At 58.0% G+C, this 19,653-nt stretch overlaps 1 protein-coding gene across 6 annotated transcripts in view; it reads left to right on the forward strand.

Annotated features, from left to right (window-relative positions):
• MYT1L (myelin transcription factor 1 like) overlaps positions 1-19,653 on the forward strand; it is a 140,013-nt gene that overhangs the window by 38,242 nt on the left and 82,118 nt on the right. For 4 of the 6 annotated variants that reach the window (XM_047782721.1, XM_047782725.1, XM_047782722.1 and 1 more), the window contains 2 exons: positions 494-816; positions 16,451-17,419. In XM_047782721.1, the coding sequence (XP_047638677.1) occupies positions 494-816; positions 16,451-17,419 (1,292 nt within the window). Of the gene's footprint in view, positions 1-493; positions 817-16,450; positions 17,426-19,653 lie in introns of all 6 variants that reach the window. The other 2 variants (XM_047782719.1, XM_047782723.1) reach the window with 1 other exon arrangement.

The raw sequence follows: 19,653 nt of genomic DNA on the forward strand, positions 1-19,653 counted from the left end.
TCTCCCAGTGGGTCGTCTGCCCACAGATGTGATTTTAGCTCAAGCCTGTACAAATCCAAATCGACCCGCAGCTTTTCACAACATGTGTATCTTTGTGGTTCCACAGGCGTGTGTGCATTACTATAGTATGTGCATGAACCAGCCCTCGTTTTAAACGTGCGTCACACCCAGCAGGCATCTGGGAGGATGGGGGGGAGCTTGTGGACGGCTCGATGTTGAGCTTTGTAAGCCGTCCTCCGGGACGTGGTTAGTGGCCCCGTGAGATCACGCGGGTGGTAGTGACAAGGGACCGGGAGAAGAGACAGAGACTTAGCCGCAGCTAGACAGACGCCAGCTGCACTCCTGTGTCACGTGCTCCGAGGACAGGTGCCGGCACACACGTGGGCGCGCGCGTGCGCTCGCATCGTGTGCTGAGCCTCAGCCTCTTCTGCCGGGGCCCCTGCTGCTCTGACCCTCACAGGCTGTAACGCAGACCTTCTCTCTCTTCCGACAGCGTATACGGCTGCCCCTTGGCCAAGAAAAGGAAAACGCAGGACAAACAGCCCCAGGAACCCGCTCCCAAGCGAAAACCGTTCGCAGTGAAAGCGGACAGCTCGTCGGCGGAGGACTGCTATGACAGCGACGGCTCGGAGGACGGGGACGAGAAGGAGGAGGACGAGGAGGACGAGGACTCGGAAGACGAGGAGGACGAGGAGGCCGAGCGGGAGGAGGAGGAGGAGGAGGTGGAGGACGAGGACGAGGACGAGGACGGCGAGGAGGTGGAGGACGAGGACGAGGACGAGGACGACGAGGACGAGGACGAGGACGAGGAGAACGGTAACCCTGATGGATTCGAGGGGACGGGGGGGGGGCAGGCCCGAGCCCAGGAGCCTGGCCGGTCTTGGTGCTCACGACAGCGGCGAGTGACGGCTGCGGGCGAGGGCAGCCCGGGCCCCGCTGGGAAGCGCAGCCGTCTCTGGGTCTCACGTTCCTCTTAGAATCCCCTCGGCCACCCCCTGGCTGTTAGAGGGGGTCTCGCTCGAGTGTAAGGCAGACCGGGCATCCCAAGGACTCGCCGAAACATGCCCGGTGCACACGTTTGTTCGGCTTAGAACTTTTCTCAGAGGTGAGGCTGGCAAGCCTGGCCTTAGGTTTGCATTTCCTCAGGTGCCACGAGATCCTGGCACTGACCACACGGGTGGCCATGCACTGGGACGGTGTGGCCACGTGCCGCCCCAGGAGTCAGAAGCGCGGCTGACCCCGGCACGTGAGCTGCCGTGGTAGGTTCTGTGGCCCCGTTGCAGCGATCGCCAGGGATCGGAAGGGGAGGGCCCGCTGCCGTGACCCGACCGCGGTCTCCCTCCAGGACCGAGGGCCACGTGTCTGAGCCGTGCTGTTGCGGGTGAGGCAGGCGACGGGGACGCACCAGGTGGCGGCTGGTTGGAGGCAACGCATTGAAGATGATTCTGCTTCTCTCTCCAGCTTCCTCTGAGCATCAGACTCAAAAACGGGGCGTAAAAGCCAATCCTTTCAGGAAGTCGTTTCTTCTCTAGAAAGAAGTGGGGTTTTCTGAGGCGTTGAGTTGTTGTCCTGGCTCAGAGTTTGCCCAGGGAGGTGCAAACCGGGTGTGACCAGAAAGGGACGATTTGTCCTTACTCTTCTCACTGGAGCGCGCAGCTCCTCCTCTCCAGTCTGAATTCCGAGAAAGGCTGATTGATTGCTCAGCACACAGGACAGGGCTTTCCGCCACGGGCGGAGCCTGCTCTTAGGTCTGGTGCGAGTTGGTTCCTGTTCACCGGGCGGGCAGGGCGGGGGGGGGGGTATATGAACACGCGCTGCTTGGTTCCGGGAGGCCCGACGCGTGGCATCGTCCCGGGGCTTAGAGTGGGGTACGGTCTCTCGGAGAACACCTGGCTGCTTACACTGACGCGGGTGAGGCAAATGTGTCTACACACACGCTTACACGCACTTGCACACCGGTGGGTGAGAAGACATGTTGTCTTACACACGTTTATGCACGTGATGATACAAGTGTTTCTGTACACATTTACACACCCGCACACACACACGTGATAATACAAATGCGTCTGTACACACGTTTACATATACACGCATACATGTGATAATACAAATGTTCACACACACACACGGTAATACAAAATGTGTCTTTACACACACACACACACACGTGATAATACCATTGTGTCTGTACACACGTTCACACACATGCACGCACGTATGTGATAATACGAATGTGTCTATACACACGTTTGCACACGCAAATGCACACACACTGCACATAAGCTTCATGACTAAGAGGTGGTCTCCCCAGAATCTCTTTCTCGCCAACAGAGGCAGCACGCGTTCTACCAAGCAAACTGTGGGAGAGATGTCCCCATGTCACTAGTGAGAGGACAGGACTTCCATGCTGAGAATTAACACAGCAGTTCTGGGTGGTGAAATAGGTGGAAGGTTGGAGAGCAGAGCCTTTCGGCGCATTATTTCTGGACAGTGTTAAGTGCGTGTAGTTCTGGGTGAAATCATTCGCTGTTGAGGCTGATTAATGATCTGTAACTTACCCATGGCTTGTTATGAAGATGGCACTAAATATCGTGCTTTTATTTTCTCGTCCTATGTTTGGGAAGCAGTGGCCATTAATATTTGAAGTTGTGGGTGTTTGTGTGCGTGATGGATTAAGGTGGGAGAGATTTGCAAATATGCATCATTTTGCCAAGTGCCTCAGCCAAATTTTAGGTTCTGCTCTCCTTTTGCTGGGCTTAAACTTTCAATTTTAGTTTACATTGGGTCATATTTTAAATAATTTTAAAAGTACAAGGTGACATATTTTGGAAAAGTGGTAAGAGCTTTATCGAAGCAGCTTTAGAATGTGACTTACTGGGTTTGTTTACTCTGAACACTTGAACAGAATTGATTTAAAAAGTGAGAGAGCAAATCAAAGCTAAAGAGATTTTTCTAGAAGAATCCCAGTAAATGGGCGTAATCAATGGATGCATGATAAGACCAGGAAACAATTGCGTAATTGTAATATCCGCCTCGGAATGTCTAATTACATGACCTGCTCAGCTCAGCATGGTGACCAGCATTCTGTGTTCAGCAAATGTTGAGCCCAAATCAGAGGCACATAAGGAGGCTGATTCCGGAAACAAAATGCCCTGTGGGAAGAGAAACGACCACAGGCTGGTTCCTGGTTTCAGAATTCATATTCAGCTCTGGATTCCCCTGCTAAACACCTTCTAGAATCACCTGTCATGTGACCTCTAAAGGAATCAGCTGGACCTAGTGAGGAGAGGTTCAGCCATGGTGAGCATGGACGGATCATTAGGCTACCCCTTCTGTTAATAGGACACATAGGTCCATTTCACCAAATATTTTCGGCAGTGAAGTGTAATACTTTACTCTCGCTTAGATCATCTCTCTTGCAAATCCTAAGCCCCAGGAGTCGTTTAGATCAAAGATGGCCGGTGTGATGGACCCTCCAGTGTGGTTCTGCTCACTCTAAGGTCAGTGCAGGCCGGTGCCAAAGGCTGCTCGATTTCCAGATCGAACAGAACCATCCCTCCTAAGAAGTCGCTTCCAACACCCGACTTCCAGAGTCAGTTCCACCAGGCTGTTCTGTTATACAAAGTCTCCACTGGAGGAGCCCCGTGAGCAGGTGTTCCCATCCCCTAATTATCCCGTATCCATGAAGGTGTGCCAGGTGGGTTATACAGCAGGTCTTTCATAACCCCAGGGTCAGGACCCTTCAGGAAGGTCTAGATCCAAGGATACGTCGCTTTGCTGAGGAAGCTTTCACTTCCGATCATCGAACTCCCGGCCATGTGGTTTAGAGCAGTCGGGCTTTGGAAGGCAGTGTCTGTCCACCTCCTGATTCCATGTCCTCCACAGCTGCCTTTTATTTTCACTCAGGACTAAGGTTAGTGCCAGGTCACCGTCAGCTGGTGTGGGCGTCCACCCCCAGAGCCACGTCACGCATGAGAACCGCAGTGAGGGGCCAGGACGTTCCGCACGGAGGGTGTTTGTGGCCGTATCTGCAAACCAGGGAGGGACTTCCTGTGTCTGGTGACGGGGTTCGTGTCCTGAGGTCGGTCTCCCCGCCCCCGGTGGACCCTCTTGGTGGCCACCGGTCCACGAGGCCGTCAGCGGATTCTCTCCCGCGGGACTGTGCCTCTTTCGTGGCAAATCTAAGTGCAGACAGTGTCCGAATATAGTACCTTTTACCTTGTGAGTTGAGAATTATAGATTAGACGGTTATTGAATGCCTGGTGAACTCCAGTTCATTCTCATACTACAGCCCCCTCAAAAGAGGTACACACACATCTACGGGTATGAGTGGTGTGTGTGTACCCCTGCCGAGTATATAGCGTATCTTCCCACCGACAGGAAGGAAAATTCCCTGTTAAGAATGTAGCAATTTGCTGTCCAGATGAGCGCAGACACCGCCGTCTGTAACACCTAACTATTTCTTAGTATATCCTCTTTCTGAAATAGACTTGCACATATGTAATGTCCTTTCTTTGCTACTCTTTGTTGAATCTTGGGGCTTTCTTGACAATTCAGCTTGGAAGACAGTTCACTTACCGTTGGGTTAAAATAGGTAAAATGCAAACCTTTTCCTTCTCTGAAGGTTTTCTGGCTTCACACTGTTCTACGTGTGAATGAGCCGGAGACGTTCGGTGCATCCTAGAAGCTGACACCTGAGGAGGAGCTGGTGGTTTGAGGGAGAGTGTCACCAGTCGCAGGAGAACGCACAGGGGACGGGGACCGCTCTGCCGGGCAGGCCCGCCGAGCAGAGGCAGTGGCAGGTGTGGGGTGGCGTCCAGCCTGCCTCGGTCGGCGCAGGGCAGCACCCTGCTCCTCCCAGCCGCCGACCCACTCCTGGCGCGTGTGGTCAGCGCTGTCACATTCCTTCCCGGGCTGTTCGCATCCCCTTCACCAGCCAGCAGGCCCCGCGCAGTGCGCTTTCTCTGCAGAAAGCCGCCTCGCCTTGCAAGGAGCCCAAGACGAAGCCCACCTGTGCGGACTCTCCTTGGAGAAACAGCCCCCTTTGAACGGCCAAGTTTCCAGGGTGCTTTTTCTTTCACACAAGGTGATGCCCCAGGGTCACTAAAGCATCCTGAGAATTGGCGGTCTGTGGGCTTGAATTTCCCCAAGACAAGACAGAATGAGGGGAGGGTCTGCACCGTGGCCTCGTGCCCCCCAACCCCTCTCGATGCGCTGCTTGCACTGATGAGCCAATTATGCTCTCGCGGTGTTCTCAGGAAGCGTCCCTGATGAGTCGCCACGTGGACAGACTGCGAAAATCAGACGTAGCCGCTCGCCTGGTCCTGCAGTCAGCAGAAAAAGCACCGAGCTGGGAGGCCAGCGCAGAAGCAAAGATGTGTTCCCCGCGCGAGGTCGCAGCTGCGCCCCGCGGGAAGAAAGTAGGATGCTTCTGATCAGCTTCGAACCCCTCTCCCCCGACAGCCGTGGGAGCGCTGTCTCGGGAAGTTTCGTGTCCCAGCACATGGCAGTGTGTGGCTCTGCCACCCCCGAATGAGTTTCTAGGTATCAGTCTGCGATCAAAATTAAACTTCCTTCTTACAAGCTAGTTTTGCATAATTATAAAATACAATTGTATCTTGTATTGGATGACCTTTCAGACCCTTCAATACAAAGCCCAAAACTTGCTCACAAGGTAAAGCCGTCTACATTCGAGATGCAAACAACGTGCATGAAGCAGGGAAATTCTTGTTTACGTGGTAACGAGAAATAACAGGCGTAAGAGACCTAACACATTTTTATTCAGTTTGCCGGCAAGGTCCACGTGAAGGGACTGCCAGCTCGTCTCTTTGTCTTAATTTAATTTCTGTGCCGAGTACTGGGTTGGCGGGGTGCGGCCTGGAGACGGGAAGGCGTGTCTTCCTGCTGGAGTGGCCGCGTGTCTTACCCTCACTAGCCTGAGTCTGCCGTCCAGACATGAGCATAATAACACATGCCCTTCCTTCGCTGCTGCGTCGCTTCGAGCAGGTGCAGGTGCAGGGCAGGGAGCTGCTGGAGCAGGGGAGCAGCACAGGCCACGGCGGGTGGCTGTCGCTTGGGCGGCTTTGCCGGCTTCCCTCTCCCAGCCCGCACGCGGGCTCTCCCGTGAGTCTGAGCCCAAGGCCCGGGCAGAGCCTGGCGGAGACATCAGGTGCTTTAAGGCTGCGTTGACTTAAAAGACAGATGCCTTCGAAACATGGCATGTGTTGTCTGTGTCCAGGGAAGTGCCCTGGGTTCCACGGGGACATGGAGACTGTGCAGACACCCCTTTTTGCCCCAAAGAAGCACGAGTGATAGCGTGAGAGAGGGCTGTGTACCTGCAAACACACTTGCTGTGCTCCTTTGCAGAGCGCGGCGCTAGAAGCCACAAGCTGAGACAGAGGCGTTAAAGGGTTGTGTTAAAACAAGAGCAAAATTTGGCAGAGCTTGAAGGTGCTTGAACTCGGGTTACCAAGGGGCAGTTGCAGGGTTTTCAAATGGTCTTTTCTGTCCGATGGGGACGGAACTTGGTTAGGAGGGCAGGGGCCAGGGGTGCCCGCTTCCTTCCGATCAAACATACTCGTTGAAACCGCCCGTCAGACCGTCCTGTTGACCGGTCGGGTGGCGGTTTTCACAGACTCTCCCCGCATCTGATGGGCAGCATCGGCAGTAACGAAGGCGGCCTCGTTCTGCGGGTCAGGAGTCCCGGGTCCTCCAGTTAATTTGAAAAGGTCTCTGAGCTCTGTGTGTGTGTGCGTGTGTGCCATGTGCTCTGCGTGCCTTGTGTTCTGTGGCTGCATGTATGTACTTGATGTGTGCGTGTGACTGTGATGTGTGTGCCAGTGCATGCGTGTGCATGGCGAGTGTGCATGCCTGTGCGGCGTGCCTGTGTCTGTGTGTGTGTGGAGAGAGAGATGCAGTGGGTTCGTGAGTTTCAGTCCATCTCGGTCTGAAAACTGTGGATCTCAGGTGGCTCTTGTCTGGGTGGGTCGGCGGTGGGGGTGACTGTTCCATTTTTTAAGAAGTCCCAAACTTAGATAAACCACATACCTAAAATGTCTGCAAGTAGAAGGGGCCTCAAAACTTAATGACTAAATGCACCTTTATTCATTCACATTCTGTTCATTAAGATCCCTAATATAAAACCTTTAAGGAAGAGCTCTAAGGTCTACATTAAAAGTTCGTATGCAGCTCGGATCCTTGGGGAAACTTACTTTTTCCTTCAATTTACCGCCTTTAGCTTAAAGGAGATTTTTAAGCATATGCTTCTGCTTATGACATGGACAACGTCCAGAACCAATAAACCAGTAACCCTTTCAGACGTGGCGGCCTGAGGCCAGTGTGGGCTGGCCGGCCAGATTCCGCCGCCCCCTCCTCTCACGCCACAGGCTCGGGAGGCCACACTGTACACACGTGCGGTCTGGCTCCAGGCAAAATAGGACGCCTGACTGTGACCTCCACCCGTGCCGACGGGGCAGGGGACGGGAGAGTCAGATGCAGCCTGGAGGCCCCGGGCAGATGCGGGCGGCTCTCCCCGGCCACAGCCCAGAGCAGCGGGCTCTTCCCTGGAGACAGGGCACCAGAGGCGCAGGGACCGCCCACCCCCTGCGGGCTGAGCGTCCTTCCTGCCCTGCAGACACGTCAGGCGGACAAGCCCCGCCTCCCTCTCAGGACCAGTGTCACCCTCCAAACCAGGCCCAGGGCCCATAAAACTGCCGCAGCACCCAGGACTCATGGAGCCGTTACCCGCTCGGCCAGTGACCTGGTGGAAGGTGGCTTCTATATACAAAATCCGCTGTTTAAATCTGCATGTAAATTTTATGTAAATTTTATGTAAATTTTATATATGTGTATGTGTGGGTGTGGGGGGGGTGTGTGTACAGTATATGTTGTGAGAGTTAAAATCAGAGTTTCGCTCCACTCATTGTCCCGTGCTGACCCTGTGCTGGCCAACACGAGAGCCCCTAGCCAAACGTGTTGACTTACGTATAAATTCATAGGATTGAAATCTAACTCACAATAGCGAGAGCTGTGGGCGCTGAAAATCCATGTCCTCAGGCGCCTGCGGTGTCCTCCTCCTGGGCTGGGACCCTCGCCCCTCGCGTGTTTCCCCCGGAGCCTCGCTGGGCTCTCTACCGAGATGACAGGCTGGCCCGGCCTCCTGTCCCCGCACAGCACCGGTCACACCCGCCATCACAGGTTTCGCCGATTTCCTGTTCCTTTCTCCCCCTCCAACGGCACGGGGATGCCAGGGCTGCCTGCCGGGGGCCCTCCTTGGGCATCGCTCCGCCCCAGCAGGGCTCCGTCAACAGATGTCAGGTGCACCAACAAGCAGGGTTCTGGGCCCCCCCAGGCCCGTCAGAACGGGCCAAGCAAAGCTGTGCCAATGAGAAGCCCTGTCACCTGGTAGGAGGTGTCATGCCTTGTCCTCCCCAAGGAGAGGGCATTCTGAAGTCTGAAGTCTGAGGAGGATGCGTCTGGAAAAGCCAGTGTTTGACCCGAGTAAACGGAAGGTGGCAGAGCCCGGTCCCCTGTGCGGGTAGGTCCTCAGGTTACAGCTGAAGCAGCTGCCCAGCCCGGGGCCCCTGCACCTCGAAGGCTGCTCTGCCTCAGACGGTGGGCGGTGCAGGGCCTGTGCTGCGCGGCTCCCCTCTGGCCGAGAAGGCTTCCAGGCAAGGAGGGCGCGGTGGGGACAGTGGAGGCGTGGGGCCGGGGAGGGCCTGTGAGCGTCTCAGCAGGGACACTGGGGGTGGGCGCCTCCCTGAGCCCGTGGACCACGGGGAGCCCGGTGCACGCTCACGGCGTGGACCAAAGCGCGGGTCCTGGTTTACAGAGACGGAGGCAGAGGCAGCTGCACACACGCGGGCCCAGAAAACCCGGCCGGTGAAGTGGCCCCTTGGGGGTTAGCAGGCGAGTGTGGCCAACGGGAGCGAGACTGAAGCCCAGAAATAGCCGCAGAGGAAACACGCAGCTCAGAAAGCCAAGCTGGAAGTGCATTGGGGTGACTGCGTGTGACGCGCCAAAGTCATTTGCCCAGTGAGGAGCCCCCATGAGAAAGAAGCACCTGCTGCCTGGAGTCAGACCCCCAGGCGGCGGCGGCAGCGGGCAGCTTGGCCGTGAAGGACATTCCCTGCCAGATGCCAGCTGTCGTCCCAAATCTGAGCTGTGGGGTGGTCGTGGGGTAGTGACCCCCAGAGGGACTCAAAGGAGCCTCCCCCCCGCCACAGCAGGACCCCCAGCACTGCAGGCGGGGGGCTCCCACCTCTGCAGGCCCACGGGCTCCTGCCGTCCCGAACTGACCCTGAAACTCCGGGCACAGTCAGCAGGGCAGACGTGGGCGGATCGACCACCCGTTCTCAACAGCTCTGCAGGAGGCAGGAGGCACGCTATTCGTCCTTGGGGACAAAACTGTGGCCGTGGGCGCAGTTCTCAGGATCGCACGTGGGCCAGTGCCTCGTCTACATGCCGCTTGTGCCGCAAGCAGCCCCACCGGGAGGCTCTGCGCGCGGCCAGCTGTGGCAGGAAACACCCTGCAGTCCACGGGAGGAAGAAGGAAACGGTGCAGGTAGAATCAGACTGCCCGCGTCACAGAGCAAACGCCAGGCGGTGAATCCTCGGAGGAGGAGGAGGAGGCCCCGTGAGCCCAGGGCCGGCGGCCCCGCCCCCCGCCCCCCCCAGGAAGCCCAAGCTCTCGGAGTCCAGGCCAAAGGACCGGGGACGTCCAGCAGTGGGCCCGCCCTTAGGAGACGCATATTCAGAAGAGATCTTGGTGCCCCCACGAAGCCCTGGGCTCCTGGAGCTCCGCGAGCCAGGGACCCACGGGACCTCTGCCCTGCTCGCCCCCCGCCCCTCCCTTCTCTCCAGCCGAGGAAGAGTGAGGACCAGGAGGCCTTCCTACCTGAAGCAGAGAAAAGCCCCCTCAACTTGGATGTTTCATTTCTTGGAGAATTTATCCTTGGGATTTTATGCATCTATACACACACAGTGATGGGTGTGTTACTGCAGTAACCATTCCCCAGTGTACATCCATATCACAAGAGGATGGGTTAAGAAGATGTGGTACATATACACAATGGACTACTACTCAGCCATGAAAAAGAATGGCTTCATGCCTTTTGCAGCAACATGGATGCAACCAGCAAGTCTCATGCTAAGAGAAGTAAGTCAGAAAGAGAAAGACAAACACCATATGATATCACTTACATGTGGAATCTAAAATACGGCACAAATGAATCTGTCTACAGGACAGAAACAGACCCACGACATAGAGAACAGACTTGTGGTTGCCAAGGGGGAGGAGGAGGGAATGGGATGGACGGGGAGTCCAGGGTTAGTAGATGCAAACCAACTGTGACACTGAGAACGGATGGGCAGTGAGGTCCTGCTGTGCAGCATAGGGAACTCTGTCCTGTCTCCTGGGACAGACCATGAGGGACAGTTACACGAGGAGAAGACTGTGTGGCCGGGTCGCTTTGCTGTACAGCAGATATCAGCACCACGTTGGAGACCGACTGTACTTCAAGTTTTGAAAAAGCACATTGTGCCCATTGACTGTATCTAATTTAAAAAATAAAAATGAATAAAATCCTCACTGAAAGAATCTAGCTAAACAACCTCAGCCAAAACCATCCCGTCTTCTACCTGGCTGCTGCTCACCTAGAGCTGCACTTTCCTGGGAACCTTCTCTTGGCAAAATCCCGCCTCCTCCTCATCTTCCCTGGAGCAGGGCCTCGTCGTCGGGGGCTGTGTGGCCAGGGCCGTGTCTCACTGTCCAGGCTCGGCTGCAGCGGGAGTGTTTCCTCTCGGCTGGCGCGGACCCGGCCGTGGCACCTCACCCTCGAGTCAGGCGCCTTCCTTGCTTGTCACCTTGGTTCTTCTGTGGGACCGCCTGCCGTGGAGACAGACACTCAGGTTTCCGTCCAGTTAGCGAGGACTTTGTCTTCCCAGACTGTGCTTAGTGCCCGTAAATTAATAGGGGGCAGAGGAAAGCCCCCTCAACTTGGATCATTTCATTCCTTGGATAATTCATCTTTGGGGTGACGCTGCATCATAATCCCCAGAATAGTCACCAGCTTTGGAAAGAGGAGGAGCTCCATGTGAGGGGGTTAAGGGCCCAGGACAACGCAGGCTTGCCCTGTCCCCACCCCCAGGCTGGTGACGGCAGCTGGGCTGAGGTGCCATGTGAGAGCCTGGACTGAATGACCGCCATGCCTTGTCCCAGCACCGAGAGCCCGCGGTCCTAAGCGTGTGAAAAGTGGCCGTCTTCCTGCTACGCACCCATGAAAGCGTCGTGGGCACACGTCTGCAGGGATCCTGCTGCCTCTGATGACCGGGAGCTGCTGTTAAAATGTATAAACAGGCATCGTCTGTCCCCGTAAAACCGAGAGCAGGTAGCGACGTGGTTAAGATGAATCGGGAAACGCGATACCGTCCAGAGAGGAGGCAAACACAGAACCCGGCCATGCGCCCGCCCATCCACCGCCTTCCAGACCCCCTTCCATTCCCGAGGACCTGGGGTGCCTGCCAGGGTCCTGGGAGTCCCCGAGTGTAGCCCCCGACTGTTCATGGGGGGCGGGTTGCGGGGCCCCAGTGCTGGTCGCTGGGGGAAGAGCTGTGACAGGCCCCACACTGCCCCCTACCCCGGGTCCTAGGCTGGCGGCTCTGACACAGCCCCGGGCGGGTGGGAAGGGCTCTGCTACCCCACATCTCAAAGCAGCACCTGCAGGATGAGCCCTCACAGCTCCATCTGGTCTTGGGGACGGGGCCACGGGAGTCACGTGACATCAGAGGGCCAGAGTCCGTGAAACGTGACGTGGTCGGTCTGTCCTCCTGCCCAGCCTCATGCCTGGGCATCGTGACCCTCCACCCTCCACCTGCCCAGTCCCTTCCTGCTCCCCGACCCTGGACCCAGTCCAGGGTGTTCCTGACGTCCAAAGCCTTTCTCCCCGTCAGCTTGCACTCAAACTCTCTAGCCGGGACCCCCAGGCACCGGACCAAGTAAGCCGGCATCTCACACACAGCTGCCAACAGCTGGTGCCATAACTAAACCTCAGATCTCAGCAGGCCCCCTTGGGAGAGGAAGCTCAGAGCAGGAGCACTGCACAGCCCCCCGCGTGGCTGGCAGCCGGGGCCTATGATGGATGCGAGTGGGATGTCCAGCAGGGAGGAGCCCAGAGGGCCTTGTCGGTGAGGCCGGGGCAGGTCTGGCTGCTGCGGAAGGAGGTGGAGCTGGCCCGGATCCCAGGGTGGCATCCCTCTCTGTCACCCAGCAACAGGGTGACCTGGAGAGCACATCAACCTATTGTCACCTGCAGGAGAACAGTAGGTGATGCCTCCCTCTCACGGGGCCCCGAGGCTGACGCCAGAGCTGTCACCCCGTGCTCCCTGATTTCACGTCCTCAGCAGAGGGACCCTGTCCACGGGGCCTGCGTGATGGTCACCACTTTTTCTTCTTTCCTGTGGTTGCAGGAGCTGTTAAAACACCATCGTCTTTTCACTAGAATCTAATATATTACCGCATTTCTGTATTTGCAAGTCAAAACTGAATTTCGATATTTTTGTAATCCAAAAGAAACACCTAGTAATGTCTTAAGAAACCAGGGGGGCTCTTAGACCCCACCTTCCATGACGTGGTAAACCCAGGGCAATTTCTGCTCTGAGCAAGTGGCTGTTCTCTGTTCTTTTATGGTTTGTGTATGTTTGTTTGTTTTTGAACTGGTTGTCTGTGTGCTTGCCTGCAGCCGATTTTAATGGCCAGAAAGAATAGTGGTAACACAACCAGGACTAGACATTCAAAGAATCAGACGGTGTGTCTCAGACATAGTTTTAGAGACAAGCTACGAAATCAAGCCAGTGCTCATGTTCCCAAGGTTACAATCCACCGAGTTCCAACCGCATCAACTTCTAGTCGTGAAGCTGGAGGGAAGAATTGCCCTGCCTGCCTGTTTCTGTAAAGAAAAGTTTTGGTTCTCTCATTGCGGTTACTGAGCCTAAATAGTTTATAACAGTCCGATCCAGGGCAGATAAAAATTAGCCGTACGGCATTTCACAGCGCTCAGGGAGGAATCCAAAAGACACCCCGAATCTCTGTGAAAACAAGGGTTCTGTTTGGCGAGGAGACATTGCGGGGGCCCGTGGCGGAGCCTGGACCCCATCTGTGCTGCCTGGGCTCTGCCTGCCCAGCTGCGAGGGGCTGGGTGCGTCTCTCGTCTCCACCCCGGCGTGACCGTGCCCTGAGCCCCTCCAGCAGGTGAGCCCGGGGCTGCACCCCAGCAGGGCCTTCCTCTCTGTCTGCACCCCCACAGCTGGGCGGGGGAGAGACGCGTGTCGAAGAGCCCAGAGGAAACTCGGGTGCCCTGGCCCTCTCTTTAAAACTCCATCTGAGTGGCCGTGCTCTTTATGCGCAGTGCAGGCCTGACCTGCAGGCCCTCCCGTGAAGCGCCCTTTCTTGCGGCAAACACTATTCCTGGACGACGACCGCAGAAAGACCCGCTCCGGGCACCCCCGAGTCTCTGCGGGTTGGGTGCTCAGTACCACCTTATTCCCGCGACTGGGCGGGTGAACGCGGGGCCTGGCCGGCCCGGCCCGGAATGCTGGGCGGGGGCGGACAATGGGCACCAAAACCCCCCGCCCGAGTCCCACGGCCCCTGCCGCCTGGGGTCCGTTCCATGATTCGGCTCAGCAAAACCGTACCGGAAGGTACCTTGCCTGGGAGCACGGAGCCCAGGCTGGGGTTCCCAGAGTTCTCTGTGGGGGACCGTGCATTCGAGAGGCAGACGCTGAGAACCCACCTGGGGACGGGCTGGCCGCCTGACCCTCCACCAGGCCACGTGATTGAGACGGGACTTTATTTCACATGTGTTCTCAAGGAGGTAAACACGGGTAACTCGAGAAACGCCGCCCGCCTGCCAGGACGGCCCTCCGGCGTGTGCTCGCCCTGCCGCCCGCCGCCCCACGGCTCCGCAGCCTCGCGGGAGGGAGAGCACGTGGTGCGCGGTCCGCCGCCGCCCGCATCCCCCCATGGATGCCCCAGATCCCTCCTCCGCACCCGCCCCGGGGGCCAGCCCCAGACCGGCCACCAGGACGCAAAGCTCGTCCCCCCTGGGGTCTTGACAGGCACCGGGTTCTCGGCGTTCCTGTCCGAGCTCAGGGCCAGGCCCAGGTCACAGCATCTCGCAGCAGCTCGGGCTCGGGCCGGACCGCGTGGTCTAACCTGCCCGCTCACTTCCATCCCGATCTGACTACACGGCAGGCGTAGGGACCTTCCCAGCTGGCTCCCAGCCCCCCTCCTCTGTGAAGAAGCCTCTTCTCCCCTTGAGGGAAGGGCACTTGGGAACGGACAGGTATCTGATGACTGAAGAGCCTGGACGTGTCCCCTTCTTGTGTGACACTGAAGGAATATGGGGGGAGCTCAGAAATCACGTCAAAACCCCTTCCTATTTGGGGCGAATGAAGAGCAGATGATCCCGAGATTCTGAATTTAGAGACTCAACTACAATCACGTGGCTGACACGCCGGTCGGGAAGCTGAGGCGTCATGAACGCTGGGTCCTCACTGAGAGGGGCCTGGGTGCAGGCCCCTCTTCCCTGGCTTGAGCTTCCTCCTCGTCCAGCTCCTCAGGGGGACAGGTCGGGTCTCACAAGAGAGTGAGGAGGAAGCGTGAAAAGCCTTCGTGACTCTTAGGGTCCATGTTCAGAAGCTTCCAGCTATTGCATGTCCACGTATCTTGTTGTCAAACCATAACTTGTGGATTCATCTCGTGGTGGGTTCGTGGTAGGTACGGTGGTGCTGGCTACCAAAAAGGAGCAGTTTGTGTGGCAGTCACGTGGCCTGGTTGTCCAGACACCCCTTCTCTGATCAGCCACAACTATGAAGACCAAAGTGTGTAAATTGAAAGGAGACCACAAGTCACGTTTTCAAGGGTCCCTGACAGCAGGGTCGCCTCCACTGAGAGCCGAGAGCCTACCCCGAGCCTAACCCGCGCCGGGTCGTGTGCTGTTAGGTGACCAGGCCCAGTTCCTCCGACTGGCTTGTGGGTTCTGTCTTCCTTCCTCTCACTGCCCTTGGGGGACACATGTCCTCATTCTAAGGAGAGTGATTCCCAGGCCTTATCCAGAAGAGGGACGCTCTTCCTACAGTTAGTGATGCTTTCTGACTGCTGTGGGGCAGATGTGACCGGCTGGTGCTCAGAGAGCTGTAGGATTTCGCAAACGCCTTGGCTCCCTGCCTGGGCTAGCAAGGATGCGGTTTTCTCTTATTGATATGTTGATTTCCAAACCGGTTCACCAACAAAAGCCTTTCCCAAGGAGCCAGCACCAAGTCCAGCCAGAAAACACTTGGGCTCCACGACTTAGCTCTGAGTCAGCTGGTATCTTCTAACCCATATGCTTCATCTCCTCATTAATAAACTTTAAAAAGCCTTCTTGCTCTGGTTTATTTAATCCTAGAAACAGAGAGCGTATCTGGAAATGGCCCTGAGATGGGGGAGGCTCCCTTTGGGGAGAACCTGTTTAGCGCCATCTGTGTTTTACGGCATACGCGGCAGCGACCACATCGCCTCGGGAAGGGAGGCGCAGGTCGCACGCAGTCCTTTTGTGTTAAGCAGATGACATGGGGAGGGGGCTTCCTGCAGTTTTTAACTTGGTCTTTTCTGAATGCGTCTTCCTAAAGATGGTTTGGCGACTGGATGTGACACTTTTTCGCACATTATTTCTACCAGCTCACCAGAATTTTCCAGAGGCTGTGGGCGGATGAATAGAACGGAGGCTGTGCTGCCTTGTTCTGTTTGCACCAACTCTCCCCAGCCCCGTTTCTCACAGGCGCCTGGTCACTGCTGGTACCTTCTCCCACCCACTCTCTCCAACCCGCTGAGATGAGGAATCAGATTTCCTTTCTAAGCTTTTGCGGGCACACTCCTGCAGCTTCCCTGTGCATCCCGATAAGTGGTCCCCGAGGGAGAACACGCAGACTAGCCTCTGCCACCACCGGGGTGCGTCCACGCTGACCGCCCCAAGTCGGTGGCACCCCTGCCTGACCAGCGGGAACCTCAGCTTTCCCTGCGCTGCCTGAGCTCCGCCGTGAGACAGTTTCAAAGCAGGGCTGTGAACCTCTGCTTGGGGAGGGCGGTGACACGAGCAGCCCAGGCCCGCTTAGAAAGCCTGGCCGCGTGCCGTGCAGCTCCGAAGCCAATATGCAAAGGGTAGTTCTTAGTGGAGCAGTGAGGGGAGGGTAGCCCTCTACGCATCCTCCCCACCGACCCTGGTCCCCTGCGCCCCGGGCCTCAGCCGCGGCCGCGTGGGTGCTGGGGGCGGCCCTGCCGCCAGGGAACAGCCACTGCCGGGCACGGGGCGGGGGGGGGGGGGGGCGGGCAGCGGGCGGGCGGGCGGGGCCCCACGAGTGCGAGCCACGTCTCCTTGCCTTTTCTTTCCTGTCCCTGTCTCTGTCCTCCTTGCAGAAGGCCGCCAGCTGAACTGCCACAACCCTCGCCTGATGCAGGACACGGAGAAGGACGACAACAACAACGACGAGTACGACAACTACGACGAGCTGGTGGCCAAGTCCCTGCTGAACCTGGGCAAGATCGCCGAGGACGCCGCCTTCCGCGCCCGCACCGAGTCCGAGATGAACAGCAGCACCTCCCACAGCCTGGAGGACGACAGCGACAAGAACGAGCCCCTGGGCCGCAAGGCCGAGCTGAGCCTGGACCTGGACAGCGACGTGGTCAGGGAGACGGTGGACTCGCTGAAGCTGCTGGCGCAGGGCCACGGCGTGGTGCTGGGGGACGGCGCGGGCGACCGGGGCTATGCAGACGCGGGGCCGCCCGACGGCCGGGGCCTGAACTACGTGATGCTGGGCAAGGCGGCCAACAACGGGCTGGCGGAGAAGCTGGCGGAGGAGAGCGACGAGGAGGTGTGTCTGAGCAGCCTGGAGTGTCTGCGCAACCAGTGCTTCGACCTGGCCCGCAAGCTGAGCGAGGGCAGCCCGCAGGAGCGCGCCCCGCAGCCCAGCGCCGGCCTCCGCCCGCACGGCCGCCCCGACGACGACTTCGCGGGCAGGACGCCCGACCGGAACTACTCCGACATGGTGAACCTGATGCGGCTGGAGGAGCAGCTGAGCCCCAGGGCCAGAACGTTCTCCAGCTGCGCCAAGGAGGACGGCTGCCAGGAGCGGGACGAGGACACCGCCTCGGTGGCCTCGGACCGGTCGGAGGAGGTCTTCGACATGACCAAGGGCAACCTGACCCTCCTGGAGAAGGCCATCGCCCTGGAGACGGAGCGGGCCAAGGCCATGAGGGAGAAGATGGCCCTGGAGGCGGGACGGCGGGACAGTCTGAGGTCCTACGAGGACCCGTCGCCAAGGCCGCTCCCCGGGGAGGAGAGGAAGGCTAAGTCCGGCGACAGCCATGTCAAAAAGCCATACTATGGTAAAGGTAATATTTCTACCTACCGTAAGTTGCCTCCCGAGAGCCCCAGCTAGAGCGAGGGCCGGGCCCCTGGGCTGCAGGGCGAGGCCGCCTGGAGGTGACCCCGCAGAGCGTGTCTTGGAGCCGATTCCAGACGGCCGTGTGCGGTTGGGACCCTCGAGAGCAGAGGAATGTCTGCCTGAGCCGCGTACAAAGCGGCTCAGTGCCCCAATGTCAGAGCAGGTGGATCGTGAGCTGTGTGGAGGGGGAGCTGTGTGGAGGGGGAGCCAGGGCGGCCCGCACGGCACGGGGACCGTGAGCCTGAGCCCGTGCTCCTGCGGGCAAACCACAGTCCATGTGGAGTGGCAGGTCGGTGACAATTAGTCCGTGGGGATGAGGCGCTTGTTTCACAAATTGCATTGCGTAGGTGGCATCACGGTTTATAAAAGTGTCATCTCCTGATAGTTATGGGTGAACCCTCCCCCAGGGAAAACATCCCCGAAAGAAGCGGCAAGTAACAGAATGACCCATCGTGTCGCACCAGGGCAGTGACTGCGCATGAATTCTCCTGAGATGGGAAGTGATGGGAGCCGTTTGCTATGCAGGGCATGGCGGGTCCCGGGCTGAGCTGGATGGCAGTTCCTTCAGGACCCGGGCCCCCTCACTGCTCCATCATGTAGGAAGCAGTTACGGCGCTGGCTTTGTGGCAAGGCCCTCGAAACCACCCGCTCCGGCAGTTCCAACCAGGTTTTCATTTGCGAAGTACCTGGGCCCGCATGTGCACAGCTCTGCGCACTTAAGCCGGTGCTGGGCAGTCACTGCGTCTGACATGGGCGGGTGGAGTTCCAACCCGAGCGAGGGACTTCGTGTGGCCAGACCCGGCCGCGTCCTCTTCCGTTCGCGGCGGCTCCAGTTTCCCCTGGTGTAGGACCTCGGCCCTGCGGGGCCTTCAGTCGCAGGACCCTCTGAGCAAAGTGAGGGGCAGTTCGAGAAGGGACTGGTGACCCCTCACGGTCTTCCGTGTTAGTTCCGGAAGAGATCTTCTGCTTCGCATTTTGTTCCATTCCTTCCGAATATCGAGTTTCACCATCGTGACGTTCAGGCCTTTGGTCTGAAAAGCCATTGCTGTGTAAACGCCCCAATCAGAACGTCCTCTTTCGCCGTGACTCGGGCGTGTGTTCTCCTCTCAGTGTGTGCACGTGCCTCCACGGGCAGGGTGAGCATCGCTTGAACCAAACACCGTGTGGCGGTGACCCTTAGGCGAGGCCGGGTGGGATCCCATTGCGGCAGGTGCTTGGGTGCTGACCGTGGCTTCAGGGAGGCAGGGGCAGGCCAGACCCTGGCAGGTGCGGGGTACGAGGAAGGGTCGTTTGCTAGAGGCCACGGGCCAGAGCTCAGTGGAGCACCAAGCTTGCTTTTGGGGTCATGTGGACCAGGAGACCCAGCTTGTGTGTTTACAGCTGGGGCGCAGTCACGCAGAAACCTTCCGGTGGGTGGGTCCTTGAGAGGAACGGAGCTCCCTTAGGAAGAAGCAGGGTGCTGGCCCCGGGAGGCTCCGGTGGCCAGACACGGCAGGCGCCTGTTTGGAATTCTGCAGGGAGCGTTTCAGGACAGAGTCTGGGCGCGGAGAAACCCAGCAAGGCGCTCGGACCCACGCCGGCCCCGTGGACCCCGCCTGGCTGTGCCCTCTCCCGTCTCTGTGGTTCCTTTCAGCACAGCCGCTGGCCGTAGCTGTTGACCCCTTTTGTTTTGTGGTTGTTTTATTTTGTTTTGGGCGTGAAATGGAATTCAGATCGCTTTGCTCCCCCGAGATTAATGAGGGTGGAGACAAACAGTCAAAACCCCAAAGGCCGAGAGAGGCGGGGGCGAGGCTGAGGATTTGGACTTGCCGGGGGGCCGGGGGGAGGGGGAGGGGGAGCGCCGGCTTCGGCCTCTCCCGGGTCTTCCTTCTCTGACCATAGCTCTGCTCCATTGCCTATCTGTGGGTTCCACATGGCTCCCAAGTCCCTTTTGCAGGCGTGCGTAGTTCTGTTCGGAGCCACGTAAGCGTAGCCCGGCAGGGACAGCAAAGTGGGGCAGAAGACCCCTGCCCTCCTTTTTACGACAAAGGTCTGGTCCTCTGGCAGCACGGCCTGCAAAGCTCCTGCGAGCACAGGGCAGGTTGGCCGTCGAGGGTCAGCTTCTCCGGTTTTGTCCAAGGTGGTGAGAACTGTCTCCCAGTTCTCGCTCCTGCCCAACCTTCTCAAAGCGGCTTC

Source organism: Phacochoerus africanus, chromosome 5 (assembly GCF_016906955.1).
Source record: "Phacochoerus africanus isolate WHEZ1 chromosome 5, ROS_Pafr_v1, whole genome shotgun sequence".
Lineage (NCBI taxonomy): Eukaryota > Metazoa > Chordata > Mammalia > Artiodactyla > Suidae > Phacochoerus > Phacochoerus africanus.